At 36.8% G+C, this 18,608-nt stretch overlaps 1 protein-coding gene across 4 annotated transcripts in view; it reads left to right on the top strand.

Annotated features, from left to right (window-relative positions):
- Positions 1-18,608, top strand: part of UBE3D (ubiquitin protein ligase E3D) — a 153,970-nt gene that overhangs the window by 33,853 nt on the left and 101,509 nt on the right. For all 4 annotated transcript variants that reach the window (XM_070496281.1, XM_070496282.1, XM_070496279.1 and 1 more), the window contains exons 5-8: positions 725-794; positions 12,427-12,496; positions 13,436-13,544; positions 16,921-17,084. In XM_070496281.1, the coding sequence (XP_070352382.1) occupies positions 725-794; positions 12,427-12,496; positions 13,436-13,544; positions 16,921-17,084 (413 nt within the window). The remainder of the gene's footprint in view (positions 1-724; positions 795-12,426; positions 12,497-13,435; positions 13,545-16,920; positions 17,085-18,608) is intronic.

The raw sequence follows: 18,608 nt of genomic DNA, 5'->3' as shown, positions 1-18,608 counted from the left end.
CTTTAACAGAGGTATTAGTAGGGATGTGAAAAGAGCATTCTTTTGTGTGCTTAATGACTAGGTGAAGGCTAGCTATTTTAATCTGTATCCTAAATGATGAATTTGGATTTTCAAAGTTTGAAAATTTTTGTTTTGAAATTTAAGAATATTTCAGGAATTTGTCCCAGAACACTATTCATCACTCCAGTTACAGTGCATACTTAAATAGGAAAATAGAATTATATGAGCGGGTTAGGTATTTTTAACTTCTGATGAGTGGTTATGAATTATAGATTACTTTGACATAAGTTACACTGGACTAGGAATCAAAATAATAGGAATTCAAGTTGTGATTCTTCTGTTTTCTAGACATGTGAGTTGGGGCAAGTCAGCTACCCTCACTGCCCTTCTTGCCCACCATCTGCCTGTTCTAAGTGATAAGGATGTTTGGAAATGCTTTTTAGAAATGTAAGGTGCTTCTTGTTCAAATTATGTGGCAACATTGAAATTATCAAGAAGTGGCTAGTTTGGAAAAATCAATCCAGTCATTATTCTGTCTTTAGACTAGAAAAAAATGATCTCTGTGCATGTGAATTAAGCATACAAGCTAAATGTATTCCCAGTATTTAGTAGAGGGCAAAGTAAAATGTAAAGTTCAATGTATGCTCTAGAGACTATGTTAAAATTATATATTCCTTTTAAGAAAAGCTGAATGACATTTAAATGACATTTTTCTGTTCTACAGAAACCAAAGGCAAATACCAAAGTAATTTGTAAGCGTTGCAAGGTAATGTTGGGAGAGACCATGTCATCAGGTGAGAATTTCAAAATAAAAAAGCCAACATGATTATCCTCTTGTTAAAAAACCAGTAGAAGGAGATTTTATAGGAAATATGTATGAAAGATGGATGACTAAATATGTTGTAGAATTGATGCTGTTAAAAGTAGAAACCAACTAGCATGTCGTCCAATATGCCAAGAAGTTTGTGTATTTTGTTCTTTATAAGTACATAGTATTGAGTTTTAAGCATTAAGAAGTTGGATCATTTTCAGTGTCGCATACCCTTTTTATAGATATAAAGCAATAGTATAAAGTTTGTACTTGGGTCTGTTTAAAAGAAGATTGGAGCTTTTTTTCTTAATACAATTCCTCAATCAGAAGAGTTGCTTGCCAGAGATGCTTGAAGAGTCGCTTTTCTTGGCTGCCGTCTGGCTCAGGGCTGTATTTTGGGCCTGGGGGTGGGAGAGAACCTGTTGAAATGGAAGAAGACACATTCTGAGTTTTGTACTCTGTTCCTTATCTTTTTCCCAATGGTATTAATTATATTTTATATAAAGTCTATGTTATACCACTTTAAAATACAATAATGAAAATCCTGATAATTAAAATGCATCACTATTTAAAGATATGGTATAAAAATGTCTAGAGAGCTGCAGTATGCTGTGTTAGCTTTGTGGGTGATGAATGATTGTTTTTAATATAATTAATTAGAAGATGTGATTTAAGTGAAGCTGTTGTACTTAAGGGAAGACAGATGGTGATATTTTTTGTTTGTTTTTTAAAATCATCAGAATCTTGTAAGCAGTTACTTGCTCAGAGTGAGCAGAAAAGGAAGAATGAGTACTAGCAAAGGTTGCCACCCTCAATGTCATTTTTGGAGAATGAAAAAAAGCCCCTTAGGCAACAACTTAGAAAATTTTAAGGCTTCCAGTTAAATAAGGTGAATTGACTTTTTTGATTCTTTCCTCTCCTCCCTGAAGACCGGTTAAAATATCAGTTAAGGATTAAAAAGGATGTACATTCAAAGAGAAGTGGAGAGGAGGCAACAGTGATGCTAACAACAGGTGAAAGCAAACTTTGTTTGGAAGCTGTAAAGCTGACGCAGGTGTGGGCGCGCACTTGGCCGTGTGGAGGAACCTGTAGTCCAGGTGTCTACGGGAGGTCGTGTGGGTGAGGAGTGAGCCAGCACTTACTGCAGAAACCCAGAACTGGTCCGAATTTGAAGGCAGCGGGCACCAGGGAAGGCAGTAAATATTTGTTGAAGGAATGAGTGAATTGAGCATCAAACATCCAGCTAAGAGAAATTCTAGAAAGAGATTGGAGACAACAGGGTGTAGGAAATTGTTAAAGAACAAGAATACCAAAAACACCATACAAGGCTATTTTCCAGAGCTAGGGTTTGAGTTTCTCAACTGAAACGGCCCATTAAATGGCTAGTATAATTAATGGAAGGATAACAGGGAAGCTTCTCAAAGCCGCGTCATTGAGTAATTTCCGAACACCAAGGAGGAAGTTTCCGGAGAGGAAAAAGCAGGTGGTGTACAAAGGATTAGGAACTGGAATGGCACTGAGCTGCTTAACAACAGTGTTGGAAGCTGCAAGACATGAAGCAATGCATTCATAATTTAGGAGGAAAAAGATTTTCAACCCAGAATTCTATACCTGGTCAAACCATCGTCAAGTGTGAAGATAAAAAATACATTTTTGGAAATACTAGGTCTCAAAACGTAGACCTCAAAGGTATATTTTCCTTAGGAATCTACATAGGATATCTGTCACCTGAACTAGGGATTTAACCTCAAAAGAGAAGACGTGGAATTCAGGAAACATTATCTAACACAGGAAAGTAAGGTAGGGAAGTCCTGGGGTGAGGGATGTGCATGCAGCAGGCCTGGAAAATAACAGCCTGGATTGAAGCAAAGGGAGAAAAGACTGCAAGGAAGACTTTTTCACTGATAAATTCATTGGTTCGTTTGACCACATGTAACAAATAATCTTAAGACAATCCATTTCATCATATAGGAAGAATTAGCTAAAGGTGCTTGGAAAACTAAACAAATGAAAAAGAAAGCAGTTATGCACTTCAGAGAATAAGAAATTTGAACATAAAGGAAATATTTCCATGGTATTATTATGGTCATAATAATGTAAGCACTGAATGTTGATTTGACCAAACATCTTAATGATGTAATACATAAGTATATTAGGAGATCAATATGTATGAGTGTGTGCATGTGTGCGAGGGTGTGATGTAAGAGAACTGCACCCACATCTACTCTAAAAGTAAACCAGTAGGACTCCATTTCCAAAAATAGTAGCATAAAGAGAATGGGCAATTCCATTATGCAGACAAGTACAAAACTGTACACGTTCAAAAAATTATTAACCACCACCACTGGAAAATGACCAAAATGAAGCAATGATTTGAGAAGTGTTTAATTATGAAAAAGTGCTGCTGCATTCGGTTAGAATGGCAAATTTTTGTTTGGGAGCATTGCCATCCTCCCCTCTCCCCCCTACTTGGGCAGGAAAACCCCACAGCATTATTGTCTACAGAGAGTGGATTTGGTTCAGGGTAGGCAACAGGGAAACTAGAAATTTGAGAAGGAGATTTTAGAAGCAAGAGGACCAAGGAGGGACTGAGATGATAACTTCTTCAGACAACTCTGGCTGACTGCTAAACTATACGTGCGCACGGAAGATGCCGGAGAATCCAATGAGAATTGAGGGCCTGGGGACGCCTGCATATTTACTGTGCCTTTGATTACATTTCTCAATCCACACACAACTTGGGCAGTGGAAGGTGGAAGCCTTACTGGCTATTTGAGCAGAACCTCTCCCCAAATTATTTGCTTACAGCTAAACTGTGCAGATATAGTAAATACTCTCCAGGGAGCCAGGCTAAACAAAATAAAACTGAGCAGAGACATTAGTGGCTACTGTGGGAAGACGTATTCCACACTTTGAGTCTAGGCTAGTTAATTGACTACTTTACGTATAAACCACAACCCTTAAAGAACAAAATAAAATCCCAAATTGCTACAATGTGTTACATAAAATGTCCTACTTCTATCCAGAAATTATTAGACATGCAAAGAAACAGAAAAGAGTGATTCATACTCAAGAAAAAAACAAGACTCAATAAATAGGTGCTAAGTAAGCACAAATATTAGATTTAGCAAAGATGGTGAAGCAACTATTATAAATATGGCAAAGAATTAAAAGGAAAGAACCTCTTGAGTCAACTAGTAGCAAATCTCAATAAATTGGAAACTTCAAAGAAAGGACCAATTGGTAATTATAGAGCTGAAAAGTACAGTAACCGAAAAGAAAAATTCACTACATTAGCTAAACCACATATTTGACATGACAGAAAAAAAATCATTGAACTGGAAGATAGATTTAATAGCGGTTAACCAATCAAAAGAAAAGAGAGAAAAGAATCTGAAGCAAAATGAACAGAACCTATGAGATTTGTGGAAGAATACTAAATGTTTCAATAAACGTGAAGTGGAATTTCAGAAGGTGGGGAGAAAAAGAAAGGATTGGGGAAAAAATTGTAGAAAAAATGGCTGAAATCTTGGCAAATTTGGTGAAAAAAGATTAACTTTCAGATCCAGGAATTGCAATGAATCTCAAGTAGGATAAACACAAAGAGCATCTCACCTGGGCACATTGTTGCCAAACTCGCAAAGGCCAAAGATGAAGAGAGAATCTTGAAAGTAGCAAGAGAGAAACAAAGTATCACATATAGGGATTGCATGATTCAACTAAAGCAGACTTCTTAGAGAAATGACAGCCAGAACACACGAAAATGAGCTATTCAAAACGGTGGGGGGAACAAACTCCCCAAAACACCTGTCAGCCAGCAATTCTGTATCCAAAAAAAACTGTCCTTCAAAAACAAAGGCAAAATAAGGACATTTTCCTATAAATAATGGAAATAATACAGTACTAGCAGACCTTCTCCACGAAAAATGCTAAAAGAAATTCTTCAGGCTGAAATGACCGACACTAGATGGTAATTGGAATCCATAGGAGGGAACGAAGAGCAAAATAAACGGAAAATTGGGGGTAAACTACCTCAAAAGCAAACTTGAAAGAGGTTAGCACAAAATTGAAGCCACCTTTTCACTGCAATTTGCCAGTCTTCTAAAATTAGAACTTTTGTTTTGGTTGGTTTGAGAAGTAAGGACAGAAATCAAAGACACAAGATGAGAACCTGGCAGGTGACTATCTGCACAAAAATATGAAAGCCTAAAGGTCCATACCCTCACAGTGAGGGCGAGTCAGAAGTGGAACAACCCTGTGAATTACAGATAGGTTATCAATCCTTTGGGACTTAGGGAATTTCAAGTCTTGAACTTGGTCTAGACATAACATCATGTGCCTGGCAAAATCAAATGCAAATCACCTCTGGAGGAAAATACCTTCATTGTAAAACTCATATTATTCCCACAAATAATTTGTCAAGTACAGTGTTTAGCATACAACCAAGGATAAATAAGCACACAAGTAAACTAGACTTCCATCAGCAGAAACTAACAAAAACGGCAAACAGTAGAAACAGACTTATGCTATTAGAACTATTGAATGTAAACTGTAAGGTAACCAGGCTTACTATATGTAACAATATAAAAGACAGGTTTAAAGATATTGAAAGGAAAAGGCAACAATATCAGTAAAGAAATTTGAAAAAGATCCACCATAGAATTTCTAAAAAATATATTATAATTGAAATTAAAAATTCAATGGGTGGTTTAACAGAACATTAGGTACAAGTTGGAGAAAGAATTAATGAACAGAAGATAAATGAGAAGAAAAACCTGTATTCTAGCACAGGAAAAGAGAGAATTGCTGAGAATTCTGCAAAAGTGATGGAAAAAAACAGTGTACAGATTTAAGAGTTCCAATGAATTCTAATTAAATGAGGCTCAAGTAAGGTAAATAAAATATCTTTAGCTGTACATGTCAGAGTGATACTGCAGAAAAATAAAAAACAGAAAAAATATTAATAGCAACCAAAGAGAAATGACAGATCACCTTCAGAGGAACAGCAGTAATGGAAGTTTGAAAACAGCAGAAAGATGCTTTCAGTGTGCACAGAGAAATAACTGTTAATCTAGGATTTTATATCAGATGAAAATGTCGTTCAAGGATGAAGACAAAGATAAATATATTTCCTGGCAAACAAAAATTAGGACAATGTGCTACTACTAGTTTCTTATTAAAAGAAATCCTACTTGTACCTCAGGTAGAATAAAATGATCCCAGATAGAAGGTCTAAGTTCCAGAAGGATTAGTAAAGAGAGTGGTAAATATGTGGATGATGCTAAATGAATATTAACTGTATAAAATTAATAATACCTCTGAGATTAAATTATTGAATTAAATTATAGTTTAACAACAACTGGGAAAAAGGGATCACTTCATAATGTTAAAGGGTTCAATCCTGTATCTAGTAATGTAACTTCAAAATAGTAAAGTGAAAATTGAACTTCAAGGACAAATAAATAGATTTATCATCATGGCTCTAGATATATGATGATCTGTTAAATTGTCCATTGATTTTTATTTTTTGGCCCTTTTCTGTGTGTTATTTTGAGCAATTGAAAACATTTTCAGGAAATCTACCAGCAACAACTTTCTTTCTTATTAAAACAATTAAAAATTTTTTGTCACACCATTTTTAATGACTACATAGAATTCTCTTGCCTAAATGTGAAATTGTTTATTTAACCCAACCTATTGTGAATTTTTAGATGTTTGTTTTCAGTATTTTTCTGTTAATATTAAGAACATCTTGGGGCTGGCCCCGTGGCCGAGTGGTTAAGTTTGCGCGCTCTGCTGCAGGCGGCCCAGTGTTTCGTTGGTTCGAATCCTGGGCGTGGACATGGCACTGCTCATCAAACCACGCTGAGGTGGCATCCCACATGCCACAACTAGAAGGACCCACAACTAAGAATATACAACTATGTACCGGGGGGCTTTGGGGAGAAAAAGGAAAAAATAAAATCTTTAAAAAAAAAAAAAAAAGAACATCTTTATAGGTAAATTTTTGCAGATATCCTTGAGTATTTCTTTGAGATAAAGTATTAGGTGTTTAATTATAGTGTCAAAATATGCATACATTTTTAAGGGCTTTGACAAGAGGCTTTCCAGAAATCTATCATTTCCTATTCTGACAGCAGAATGTGAATTAGTGTATCCATTTCTCCATATCTTAATCAGTGCTGCACCTTATCATTTAAAAATATTTTATTCATTTCATGCTGAAAAATATCTCATTTTAATTTGCATTTCCTTCATTCAGAGTACATATTTTTCATGGACTTTTAAAAAATCCAAAATGGTTGTGTTTATAATCATTTCTATTAGATATTTAGTTAACTGTTTAAATTTTTCTGTAGGTAAGTAATCAGATAACCAGGTTTGGTGAGAATTGTACATTAATAGACTCAGTGAGATTCTGGATAAGTATTAATGTGAGGTTCATAGCATCCATGCATGCACTTTGGGTACTATGATTAAAAAGGCTTTTTCAGGCCTTCCCAGACAAACAAAGGCTGAGGGAGTTCATCGCCACTAGATCTGCCATACCAAAAGTCTTGTAAAGAGCTCTCCTATGTGAAACAAAAAGGCAAAGGTATACAGCACTTTAAGCAGGGTGACATTAGACAGATAGACTCAGAAAATTGCAACTCTCTATCAGAATAGGTTAGTAAACAATTAAAACATAAAGGTCAAAGAGAAAGACAGCATTAAAAATAACTATAACCACTTCAATTTGGTAATGAACTCACAATACAAAAAAGGATAATTTGTGTCACAAAAACATAGAAGGGGAGGAGGAAAAGGATAGAACCTGCATAGGCAAATGAACATAAGATGCTGTAAGCAGAAAAAGGACTATCTCATCTGTGAAGTCTTTTATACAATCTTGTGGTAACTACAAAAGAAAAACGCAGGGCATAGTCACAAAGCTTAAAAAAAGAGGAAACTGAGAAACACATCACAGAAAACTACCAAACTCAAGTGGCAGACAGAAACACAAGGAAAGAAACAATGGACACAAAGAGCTAGCACAAAACAAAAGATAAAATGGCAGTATTAAGTCCTCACGTATCAGTAATCACCCTAAATGTAAATGGACTGAATTCACCAATCAAAAGACTCAGAGTGACCAGATGGATTAAAAACCAAGACCAAACAATATGCTGTCCCCAGGAAACACATCTCGGTGACTAAAAACAAACACAGGCTCAGAATGAAGGGTTGGAAGATGATGCTCCAAGCAGTTGGCAACCAAAAGAAAGCAAGTGTAGCCATACCTATATCAGGTGAAATAGGCTTCAAGCCAAAAAAGATAAGAGACAAAGATGGACATTAAATAATGGGAACAATCCACCAAGAAGATTTAACATTTATTAATATATATGTCCTAACATAGGAGCACTAAAGTATATAAAGCAACTGTTAACAGACCTAAAGGGAGAAATTGACAGCAGCATAATAGTAGTATGAGACTTTAATACCCCACTAACGTCAACGGATGGTTCACCCACACAGAGTCAAGAAGGAAACATTGGCATTAAATGAAATACTAGACTTGATGGACTCTCTCTATATATATGTATATAGAACATTTCATCCCAAAGTAGCAGAATATATATTCTTCTCAAGTGCAAAGATAGACCATATGTCAGGAAATAAAACAAGTCTCAATAAATTTAAAAAGATTGAAATCATATCAAGCATCTTTTCCAACCACAAAGGTATGAAAATAGAAATCAGCTACAAGAAGAAAGCTGCAATAGAAAAGATCGATGAAACCAGGAGCTGGTTCTTGGAGAAGATAAACAAAATTGACAAATCTTTAGCTAGACTCACTAGGAAAAAAGAGAAGGCTCAAACCAATAAAATCAGAAATGAAAAAGGAGAAATTACACCAGATACCACAGAAATAGAAAGGATTGTAAGAGAATACTATGAAAAGCTATATGCCAACAAATTGAATAACTTAGAAGAAATGGATAAATCTGTAATCATAGAACCTTCCAAAACTAAATCAAGAAGAAATGGAGAATCAAAATAGACTAATCTCTAGTAAAGAGATTGAAACAGTAATCAAAAAATGAAAGTCCAGGACCAGATGGCTTCTCTGGTGAATTCTACCAAACATTCAAAGAAAATTTAATATCCTTCTCAAGCTCTTCCAAAAAGTTGAAAAGGAAGGGATGCTTCCTAACTCATTTTATGAGGCCAACATCACCCTAAAACCCAAACAAGACAAAGACAACACAGAAAAGGAAAATTGTAAGCCAATACCATTGATGAATATAGATACAAAAATCCTCAACAAAATATTAGGAAATTCAATACAGCAATACATTAAAAGGATCATACACCATGATCAAGTAGTATTGATTCTAGGGATGCAAGGGTGGTTCAACGGCCACGAATCAGTCAATGTGATACACCACATTAACAAAATGAAGAATAAAAATCACATGATCATCTCAATAGTTGCAGAGAAAACATTTGACAAGATTCACTATCCACTTAAAATAAAAACTCTCAATAAAATGAGTATAGAAGGAAAATGCTTCAACATAATAAAGGCAATATATGTCAAACCCACATCTAACATTGTACTGAATGATGAAAAATTGAAAGCTATCCCTCTAAGAACAGAAACAAGACAAGCATGCCCACCCTTCCCGCTCTTATTCAGCATGTTATTGGAAGTTCTAGCCACAGCAATTAGGCAAGAAAAAGAAATAAATGTATTGGAATTGGGAAGGAAGAAGTAAAACTGTCACTATTTGCAGATGACTTGATTTTATGTATAGAAAACCCTAAAGAATCCACCAAAAGACTATTAGAAATAATAAATGAATATGAAAAAGTTGCAGGGTACAAAATCACTATACAAAAATCAGTTGCATTTCTATACACTAACAACAAACTAGAAGAAACAGAAATCAATAATACAGTCCCATTTACAATCACAGCAAGAATAAAATGCCTAGGAATAAATGTAACCAAGAAGATGAAAGACCTGTACACCAAAAAGTTTAAGACATTGTGGAAAGAAACTGAGGAAGACACAGAGAAGTAGATATTCTGTGCTCATGGACTGGAAGAATTAACATAGTTAAAATGTCCATATTATCTAAAGCAATCTACAGATTCAATGCAATCCCTATCAGAATCCCAATGACATTTTTCACAGAAATGGAACAAAGAATCCTAAAATTTTTATGGAACAATGAACGACCCCAGATAGCCAAAGCAATTCTGAGAAAAAAGAACAGAGCTTGGAAGTATCACTTTCTGATTTCAAAATATGCTACGAAGCTAAAGTAATCAAAACAGCATGGTACTGGCACAAAAAGAGACACATGGATCAATGGAACAGAAATGAGAGCACAGAAATAAACCCACACTTTTATGGAGAGCTGATTTTCCACAAAGAAGCCAAGAACATACAATGGAGCAAGGAATGGTGTTGGGAACACTGCACAGCCACATGCAAAAGAATGAAAGTGGACTATTATCTTACCCCATTCACAAAAATTAGCTCAAAATAGATTAAAGACTTGAATGTAAACTTGAAACTATGAAACTCCTGGAGGAAAACATAGGCAATATGCTCTTTATCATTGGTCTTAGCAGCATATTTTCAAGTACTATGTCTGACCAGGCAAGGGAAACAATAGAAAAAATAAACAAATGGGACTACATCAAACTAAAAAGCTTCTGCACAGCAATGGAGACCATCAACATAACGAAAAGACAGCCTAACAATTGGGAGAAGATATTTGCAAATCATATATCTGATTATGGGTTATATCCAAAATATATAAAGAACTCATACAACTCAACAACAAAAAAACAAACAGTCCAATTAAAATATGGACAGAGGATCTAAACAGACATTTTCCAAAGAAGATATACAGATGGCCAACAGGCACATGAACAGATGTTCAACATCACTAATCATCAGGGAAATGCAAATCAAAACTACAATGAGATATCACATCAGACCGTCAGAATGCTTATCATTAAAAAGAGAAGGGTCAGGGACTGGCCTGGTGGTGTAGTGGTTGGGTTTGCACACTCCGCTTCAGCAGCCTGGGGTTTGTGGGTTTGGATACCTGGCATGGATCTACACACTGCTCATCAAGCCATGCTGTGGTGGCATCCCACATACAAAATAGGGGCAGATTGGCACAGATGTTAGCTCAGTGACAATCTTCCTCAAGCAAAAAGAGGGAGACTGGCAACAGATGTTAGCTCAGGGCTACTCTTCCTCACCAAAAAAAAAAAAAAAAAAAAGAGAGAGAAAAGTGCCAGCCCTGGTGGCCTAGTGGTTAAGTTTGGTGTCCTCTACTTCAGCAGCCCAGGTTCAGTTCCCAGGCTCGAACCTACACCACACGTCTGTCAGTGGCCATGCTATGGTGGTGTCTCACATACAAAAAAAGAAAAAGAGGAAAATTTGCAATGGAATTCTAGCTCAGGGTGAATCTTTCTCAGCGAAAAAAAAAAATAAAAAAGAAAAGAAAAAGAGAAGTAACAAGTGTTGGCGAGGATGTGGAGAAAAGGCAACCCTTGTATACTGCTGGTGGGAATGTAAAGTGGTGCAACCTCTATAGAAAACAATATGGAGATTCCTCAAAAAATTAAAAATAGAACTACCATATGATCCAGCTATTCCACTTCCAGGTATTTATCCAAAGAACATGACAACACTAATTCAAAGAGATATATGCAACCCTGTGTTCATTGCAGCATTATTCGCAGTAGCTAAGACTTGGAAACATCCTAAGTGCCTATCAATGGATGAATGGGTAAAGAAGAGGTGGTATATATACGTACAATGGACTCAGCCATAAGAAAGATGAAATCTTGACATTTGCAACAATATGGATGGACCTTGAGGGTATCATGCTAAGCGAAATAAGTCAGATAGAGAATGTCAAATACTGTCGACTTCACTCATATGTGGAAGATAAACAAGCACATCGACACAGAGAGCAGATTGGTGGTTACTAGAGGGGGAGGGGGTAATGGGAGGGTGAAAGGGGCACGTGTGTATGGTGACGCACAGCAACTAGACCTTTGGTGGTGAATACAATGAAGTATACGCAGAAGTCAAATGTAATGATGTATACCTGGAATTTACATAATTTTATAAACCAGTGTTACCTCAATAAAAATATTTAATTAAAAAATGTGATATTTTCAAGGGAAAAAAACAACTTTGACAACATTTTAAAAAAAAGTCTTTTCCAGTGACTTCTAGGTTAGTGGCTACTCTACGGAAATGAAGAAATTGTATGACTGATGTATAGGTAAGTGGGCCATGGCTGTGATGTGACTGATTTGGAAACCTTCCACGAATGTGAGCAGAGTCTTGCTGGGCTGCAGGCCCTTGGGACGTGCTGTTTTGTACAGACACCAGGCCATCTGAAGGCTCAGGACTGTCTCCTTATAGTCATCAATGCTTTGTCTTCTTAAACTAAGTCATTTTTTGAAACGTTTACTGAATGTTAATTTTACCAGTATGTCGAATATTTACTTTGGAATGTCATAGTGTGAGACCAGCATGCCACCATATTAGTGTATTGGGGGGGGTTAATTTTCTTATTTTTTGTTTCTAGAAACCACCAAGTTTTATATGACAGAGATAATTATTCAGCCATCTGAGAGAAATTTTCCCATCATACCAAGGTACAAATGGGAAATTATTTGGAAATTCATTTTTATTTATACCTCTATTTGGAAAAGAAAAATAAAAGCCTTTGAGAAAAGCTTCTAGATAGTTGAACCAAACCACACACGTGACTTGAGGATTTATTTGTGGTTTGCTTACCTGATGGTATTGACAAGTGTGCTCATATAAATCTTCTTATTCTGAAAGTTTTTTGTGCTTTTTTCTGTTTGCCATATATCCAAGATATTATAACGTAATCATAAATAGGTTTTTGAATAATTATGTCTGGTTTTAATTTGATTTATTTAAAATTTGAAACATAGGTCAGTTTTCAAATGACTCCTGTTTTTTTTAAAAAAGAAAAAGTACTTAGCCACCAAATCCATAGTATTTCTTTCCTTTGAATTTTTTTAGTTCACAAATAAAAGTTGACTATAATGTGTCTTTATTTCAGATTCTTTATTGATGTCTAAGAATTTTGGTAATCTAATTATGACCTTGGACTTTATCCTATCGTAAATACATTGCTTCTGTACCTCAGAGCTGACGCTTTGAGGGGATCCAAATGGAAAACATTGCAGACAATACTGTCTGATGTTTGGAGGGAATTTCCCACCTTTTTTAGCTTAGTTCTTCACTGTTTAGTGTGTTGCAGCACGATTGGAATATTAACTTGTCTAACATAGTATTTTTCGTTCAGTAAGGGGCTATAGTTAGGTTTGCAGTGGAGAATGTATTTAAGATTGGAGAATAGGTTAAAGAAGAATGGAGCAAACACAAATATGAAAATATGTTAAAATCCACATGAGCACAGATTGTGAGGGAATGGGCAGCAGACAGAAAAGTCTGGCAGGCACTTGCCTCTGCTTTAGGTACCCTGGGGTATTCTGGGCTCATCTTGCCTGTTAGAGTTATCATGAGAGGCACGTTGTGAAAACTGATTTTGGTTCAAACAGGTCTCGGTTTGTCCAGAGTGTCATTGCCCAGTGTCTGGTGGAACTCTCCTCTGCTCGAAGCACTTTTAGATTCACTGTTCAAGGTCAGGATGGCAAAGCGTACATCTTGGTAAGAAATTATTTTACCCGGCTTTTTGTAGCTTAGTAATCCAGGGTTTCAGAAATTCTTTAGTTTTTGTCATTCTTTTTTCTCAATTCTTAGGTCTAGAAAATAAATGATCAAAAACTGAACTTTTAGTAGCAGTTTAATTCATAAATCAAACTCCCTTAATTTAGTAACAAATGACCAAATACCTCTGTGTGCTAAGTACTGGGGATACAGGGAGAAGAAACCTGGTTCGTGCTCTGGAGAAGCTCACGCCGTAACGTAAGATAAGGTTGTTCACTCTCGGCTTTTAGTAGCTTTTCTTGGTCAGTATAACACAGTTCTCTCTCATGTTTTTTTTTCTTATTTGATACTCTTATGTTTAAAATATATTCTGTTGCTCCAGGTTTTTTAAACATCGTGATAGGAACACTTAACATGAGATCTACCCTCTTCACGATTTAAATGTACAACACAGCCTTGTTAGTTAGAGGCACAGTGTTGCACGAGGTCTCTAGCGCTTATTCATCTTGCCTAACTGAAACTTTATAGCCTTTGGTTAGCAACTGTCCATTTCTCTCTCCCTCCAGCTCCTGGCTACCACCATTCTACTCTCTGCTTCTATGAGTTAGACTATTTTAGATTCCTCATATAAGTGCAGTCATACAGTATTTGTGCTTCTGTGTCTGGCTTATTTTCACTTAACATAATGTCCTCCGAAGTTCATCCATATTGTCACAATTAGAGGATCTCTTTTTTTGAGGCTTAATCATATCCCATTGTATGTCTGAACCATATTTTCTTTATCGATTCATCCATTGATGGGCGTTTAGCTTGTTTCCACCTCTTGGCTGTTGTAGATAGTACTGCAGTGAACGTGGAGTGCAGATATCTCTTCGAGACCCTGATTTCAATGCTTTAATGTTTGAGAAGCAGTGATACGTTTTGGAGGAGAGGCTCTGCAGTTGGCAGAATCATCCCCTACATGCACCACAAGCATCTAACATTACACTGCTTCTGTTAAAAATAATGTCCTGCAGAAAAGAATTTGAGACATTTATGTGAAAATGCAAGAATCAGGGCCCGAGTTTCTTCTCTTCCTCCACATCTGTTTTATTCAACAGTAGACACACCTTGAGCACTTCTTATTTGAGAGACACTTTTCTAGATGTTCAAGGTAGAACAAAAATACCTTCAAGGAACTCACAGGCTGGGATACGTGGTAGCTTGTGGAGGCAGGGCTTGAGTTGTTACTCGGTGTGGCTTTGTAGCTGGCCATCTTTTATGGGGACCTCATGCTGCTCTAATTTCGGATAATTTCTACCAAAAGCTAAAATATTTGGCTGAAGTTGTTACTAAGTGTACCTCATAATCATAGTGTGAAATCAGTTTTAATTTTCTTTTAGTGCAAGGTTTTCAAGTTAAAAATCAGGAGTAGAAACTTTTTAAACCTACTACCAGTTTAAATTTTAAAAACTTTCTTTATAAAAATAATACATTCTGGGAACACATTCAGACAACACGCAGAACGTAAAAGAAATGGTAGTTGGCCCACCTTGTCCCCTCTCCTGCCCTGTGATATCGTATTGAAGTTAAACATTATTAACAGACTCATATGTGTACTTCAACATTTTTTTCCCTCTCTATATACAGCTAAATGTATATACACTGAGGTACTTGCCTGTTTGTAGAAAAACCAGGATGATGTGAGGAGCATTTTTCTTCAACATGCTTACTTCACACAACACTATGTCATGAGGATCGTTTCTTGTTAGTGTAATGTCGATTGGACTCTTTAAGGACTAGAATTCCATCGTATGACTGTTAAAGACAGTGCTGCGATGAAGTAATCTTTGCCCATGCATTTGAGTATCTGTTTAGAAGCAGATCTTTCTAATCTAATGCAGTATTAGAATTTGTGGGTTTTATTTATTTATTTTTTACTTAAGGTAACAATGGTTTATACCATTATGTAAATTTCAGGTGTACATCATAGTTTGATTTCTGTGTAGACTACATCATGTTCACCACCCAGAGACTCATTACCGTCTGTCACCACACACATGTGCCCTTTTACTCTTTTCACCCTCCCCCCCCCTTCCCCTCTGGTAACCAACGATCTAATCTCTGTATCTATGTTGTTTGTTTGTTGTTGTTGTTTTTGTCTTCTACTTATGAGTGAAATCATATGGTATTTGACTTAGAATTTGTGTATTTTAAACGCTGATAGTTATCACCCTCCCAAAAAGTTGTGTTGATTTATCCCTTACAGTGAGACATTCTTGCCCCATCCAGATCCCTTTACTCAGCCGGCACACCCACTTCCCGGCTGCTGAGAGCGTGGGCTGCTGATTGCTCACAGCTGCCCTCTTCCCCAGAGACTTGCCCTTACCTGGCAGATGCCACCCTGCTGAGGAAGCTGCTTGTCCCCCCAGTCCCCCACCCCTGCACTAGTCAGCCACTGCCAGTGATTTGACCCTGGGGTACAAAAAGCTGGGGCCTCCTGTCTTGAGGTGGGGCAGACTCTGTAGGTGCTGTTCAGGCTCCAGAGCTCCCCATGGGGTCAGGCTTAAGCCAGACTCCAGCTGAGCCCCTCAATAAATCACATGCATCAAAATCGCCAACCACTTCCACCAGCAGCGTGTGGGAATACGCATTCTAAACCCCTCTTCTGAGCTGCATGTTATCAGTCTGTTTGTATTTGCCAGTCTGATAAGTGAGAAAGGGTGGCACACAAATTTTACATTTCCTTATTACTAGTTATACTAACATTTTGATATATGTTTATCACTTATGTTCGTATTCTTTGCTTGTATTTCTATTGGGCTGTTTCTCCCCCCCGTACTGATTCCTAGGAGCTCTATTTATTATAGATAATAGCTTTGTTATATTTCTAATAAATACTTCTCTAAAAAAGGTTGATTGTCTTTTTTTTTTAAACTTTATGATGTCAGTTGCTCTCCCAAATGTTGTGCTTTGAAAGGCTTACCCTATCTAAAAATTATATACACGATTCTCCTATTTTTTTTTGCTGGGTTTTTTTTTTTTTTTTTTTTGGTGAGGACAATTTGCTCTGAGCTAACATCTATTGCCAATCTTCCTCTTTTTTTTTTTTTTTTGCTTGAGGAAGATCAGCCCTGAGCTAACATCTATGCTGATCTTCTTCTATTTTGTGTGTGGGTCATTGCCACAGCTGACTTGACGAGTGGCGTAGGTCTGCACCCGAGATCTGAACGCGCAAACCCGGGCTGCTGAAGCAGAGGGGGCCGGACTTAACCACTTAGCCACGGGGCCAGCCCCTTTCACTGGTATTTTTCTGGTTTTGTTCTTTTGAGTGGTGGTATGAGATATGAATAGGGTGGTGATATACTCATACTTGGACTTTTCTCTCCTTATTTAGCTGTGGCTTTTAAACTCAGACAGTTTGGTGATCGAATCTTTGGGAAGTTCCAAAAGTATCAAAAAATTCCTGCTGTTGGAAGACATATTGGAGGCAGATTCCGGTTCTGCCTGGAACGCTGTCAAGGTCCTCTACCAGCCATGCATCAAAAGCAGGAACCAAAGGTAGGTTGTGCTTTTGTTTTCTCATTCCACATAAGGTTTTAGTTTCTGTTGCCGTGTTGGCGTTAAGAAGTTAATGAATTAAACGGTGCTGTACCACTTCCCTACTTGAAACTGCTAGGAATCATACTGCTAAATACTATGCTTTCAAAGTAGATTGAATTATTACAGATGATTCATTCTTATGCACAGAAAGCTTGCTTTTACTGCAAATAATTGGTCTTTTTCTTGTAATCTCAGCTGTCTGTCCATATGGCTGCAGTACTAAATCAGGCTTCAACAACTATGAATATTTACTGATAAGCACGTTCCAGGCATTCGGGATATAACAGTGAGCAGAGCACAGGCCCTGCCTCCTGGGCCGTCATTCTAATGGGGTAAGGCGGACCACAAAAAAAGACAGATACAAAGTCAGAGACAGATAGGGCTCTTACTGTGGGTCAGGCTCTCAGCCGAGGGCTCCCAGCTCATTCAAGCCTGACAGCACCCCTGTGGGGTGGGTACTATTATCACCCCATTTTAGAGACAAGGACGCTAAGACACAGTTGTAAATTACTCTAGTGAAATATAAAGCAAAGCAAGGTAGCTGGGGAGTGGTAGGCTGGGTGTAGGAAGTTGTCATTGTGTAGTGAAGAGTCAAGGAAGGTTCCTCAGATAAGATGATATTTAAGTGGAAAACTTGACGGACGTGAAGGAGTGAGCCATAGCTGAGTGAAGAGCATTTCTGGCAGAGCGAACAGAAAGTGTTATTATTTGAACAGATTGGAAGTTTGCGCTTGTCTTGTACTCTTAAGTGAGTTTGATCAAATTTGTACTGAGAACAGAGAGATCCTAGTCTTTTTCAGGGAAGTAAATAAAATTTTAAAAATTATTGCTTGTCTTTTCTTTTTTGAATCATACAAGCAGTGAAAATCATTAAATATTCAAACAGTAGAGACATAGACAAAGTAAAATATGAAAGTTCTCCATCGTGTCTCTCTCCAGAAGTAAAAAGTATGTTGTGTATTCTTCCATTCCTTTTTCTATTTGTTTTGCATGTTAACAATTTGAATGATGCATGTGTATTTTTTACACTTGTGAAAAACACAATACTGTATCTTGGAGATTCTTTCCATTGTCAGTGCTTGGCATTTTGTGAAATAGATACACTGAACATAATTTAACCATTTTTCTATTGATAGAAATTTGGGTTATTACTTTTTGGCTGCTATAATTAGTATTGCACTGTGTATTGTTGTACATTTGTTTTGTGATTTTGTGTACTTTTCGTTATAAGAGGGTTTTCTAGAAGTAGAATTGCTGAGTAAAAAGGAATGACATTTAAAATTTTGATAGCTAATATCAAATTGTTTTGCAAAAAGGCATTGCAAATTTATACTCCCACTTGAAGTTTCTGTAAATGCCGTTTCCCTGCACCCTTACCCAAACTGCCATTTAGATTTTTGCCCATCTTATGTGAGTCTAAATGGAACAGGTTCAATTTACTATCCTTATGTTTTATTGAGGCATGATCAGAGCACATAGCTT

Source organism: Equus asinus, chromosome 24, assembly GCF_041296235.1.
Source record: "Equus asinus isolate D_3611 breed Donkey chromosome 24, EquAss-T2T_v2, whole genome shotgun sequence".
Lineage (NCBI taxonomy): Eukaryota > Metazoa > Chordata > Mammalia > Perissodactyla > Equidae > Equus > Equus asinus.
The sequence above is the reverse complement of the archived record's forward strand: the minus strand, read 5'-3'. Positions and strand labels throughout refer to the sequence as shown.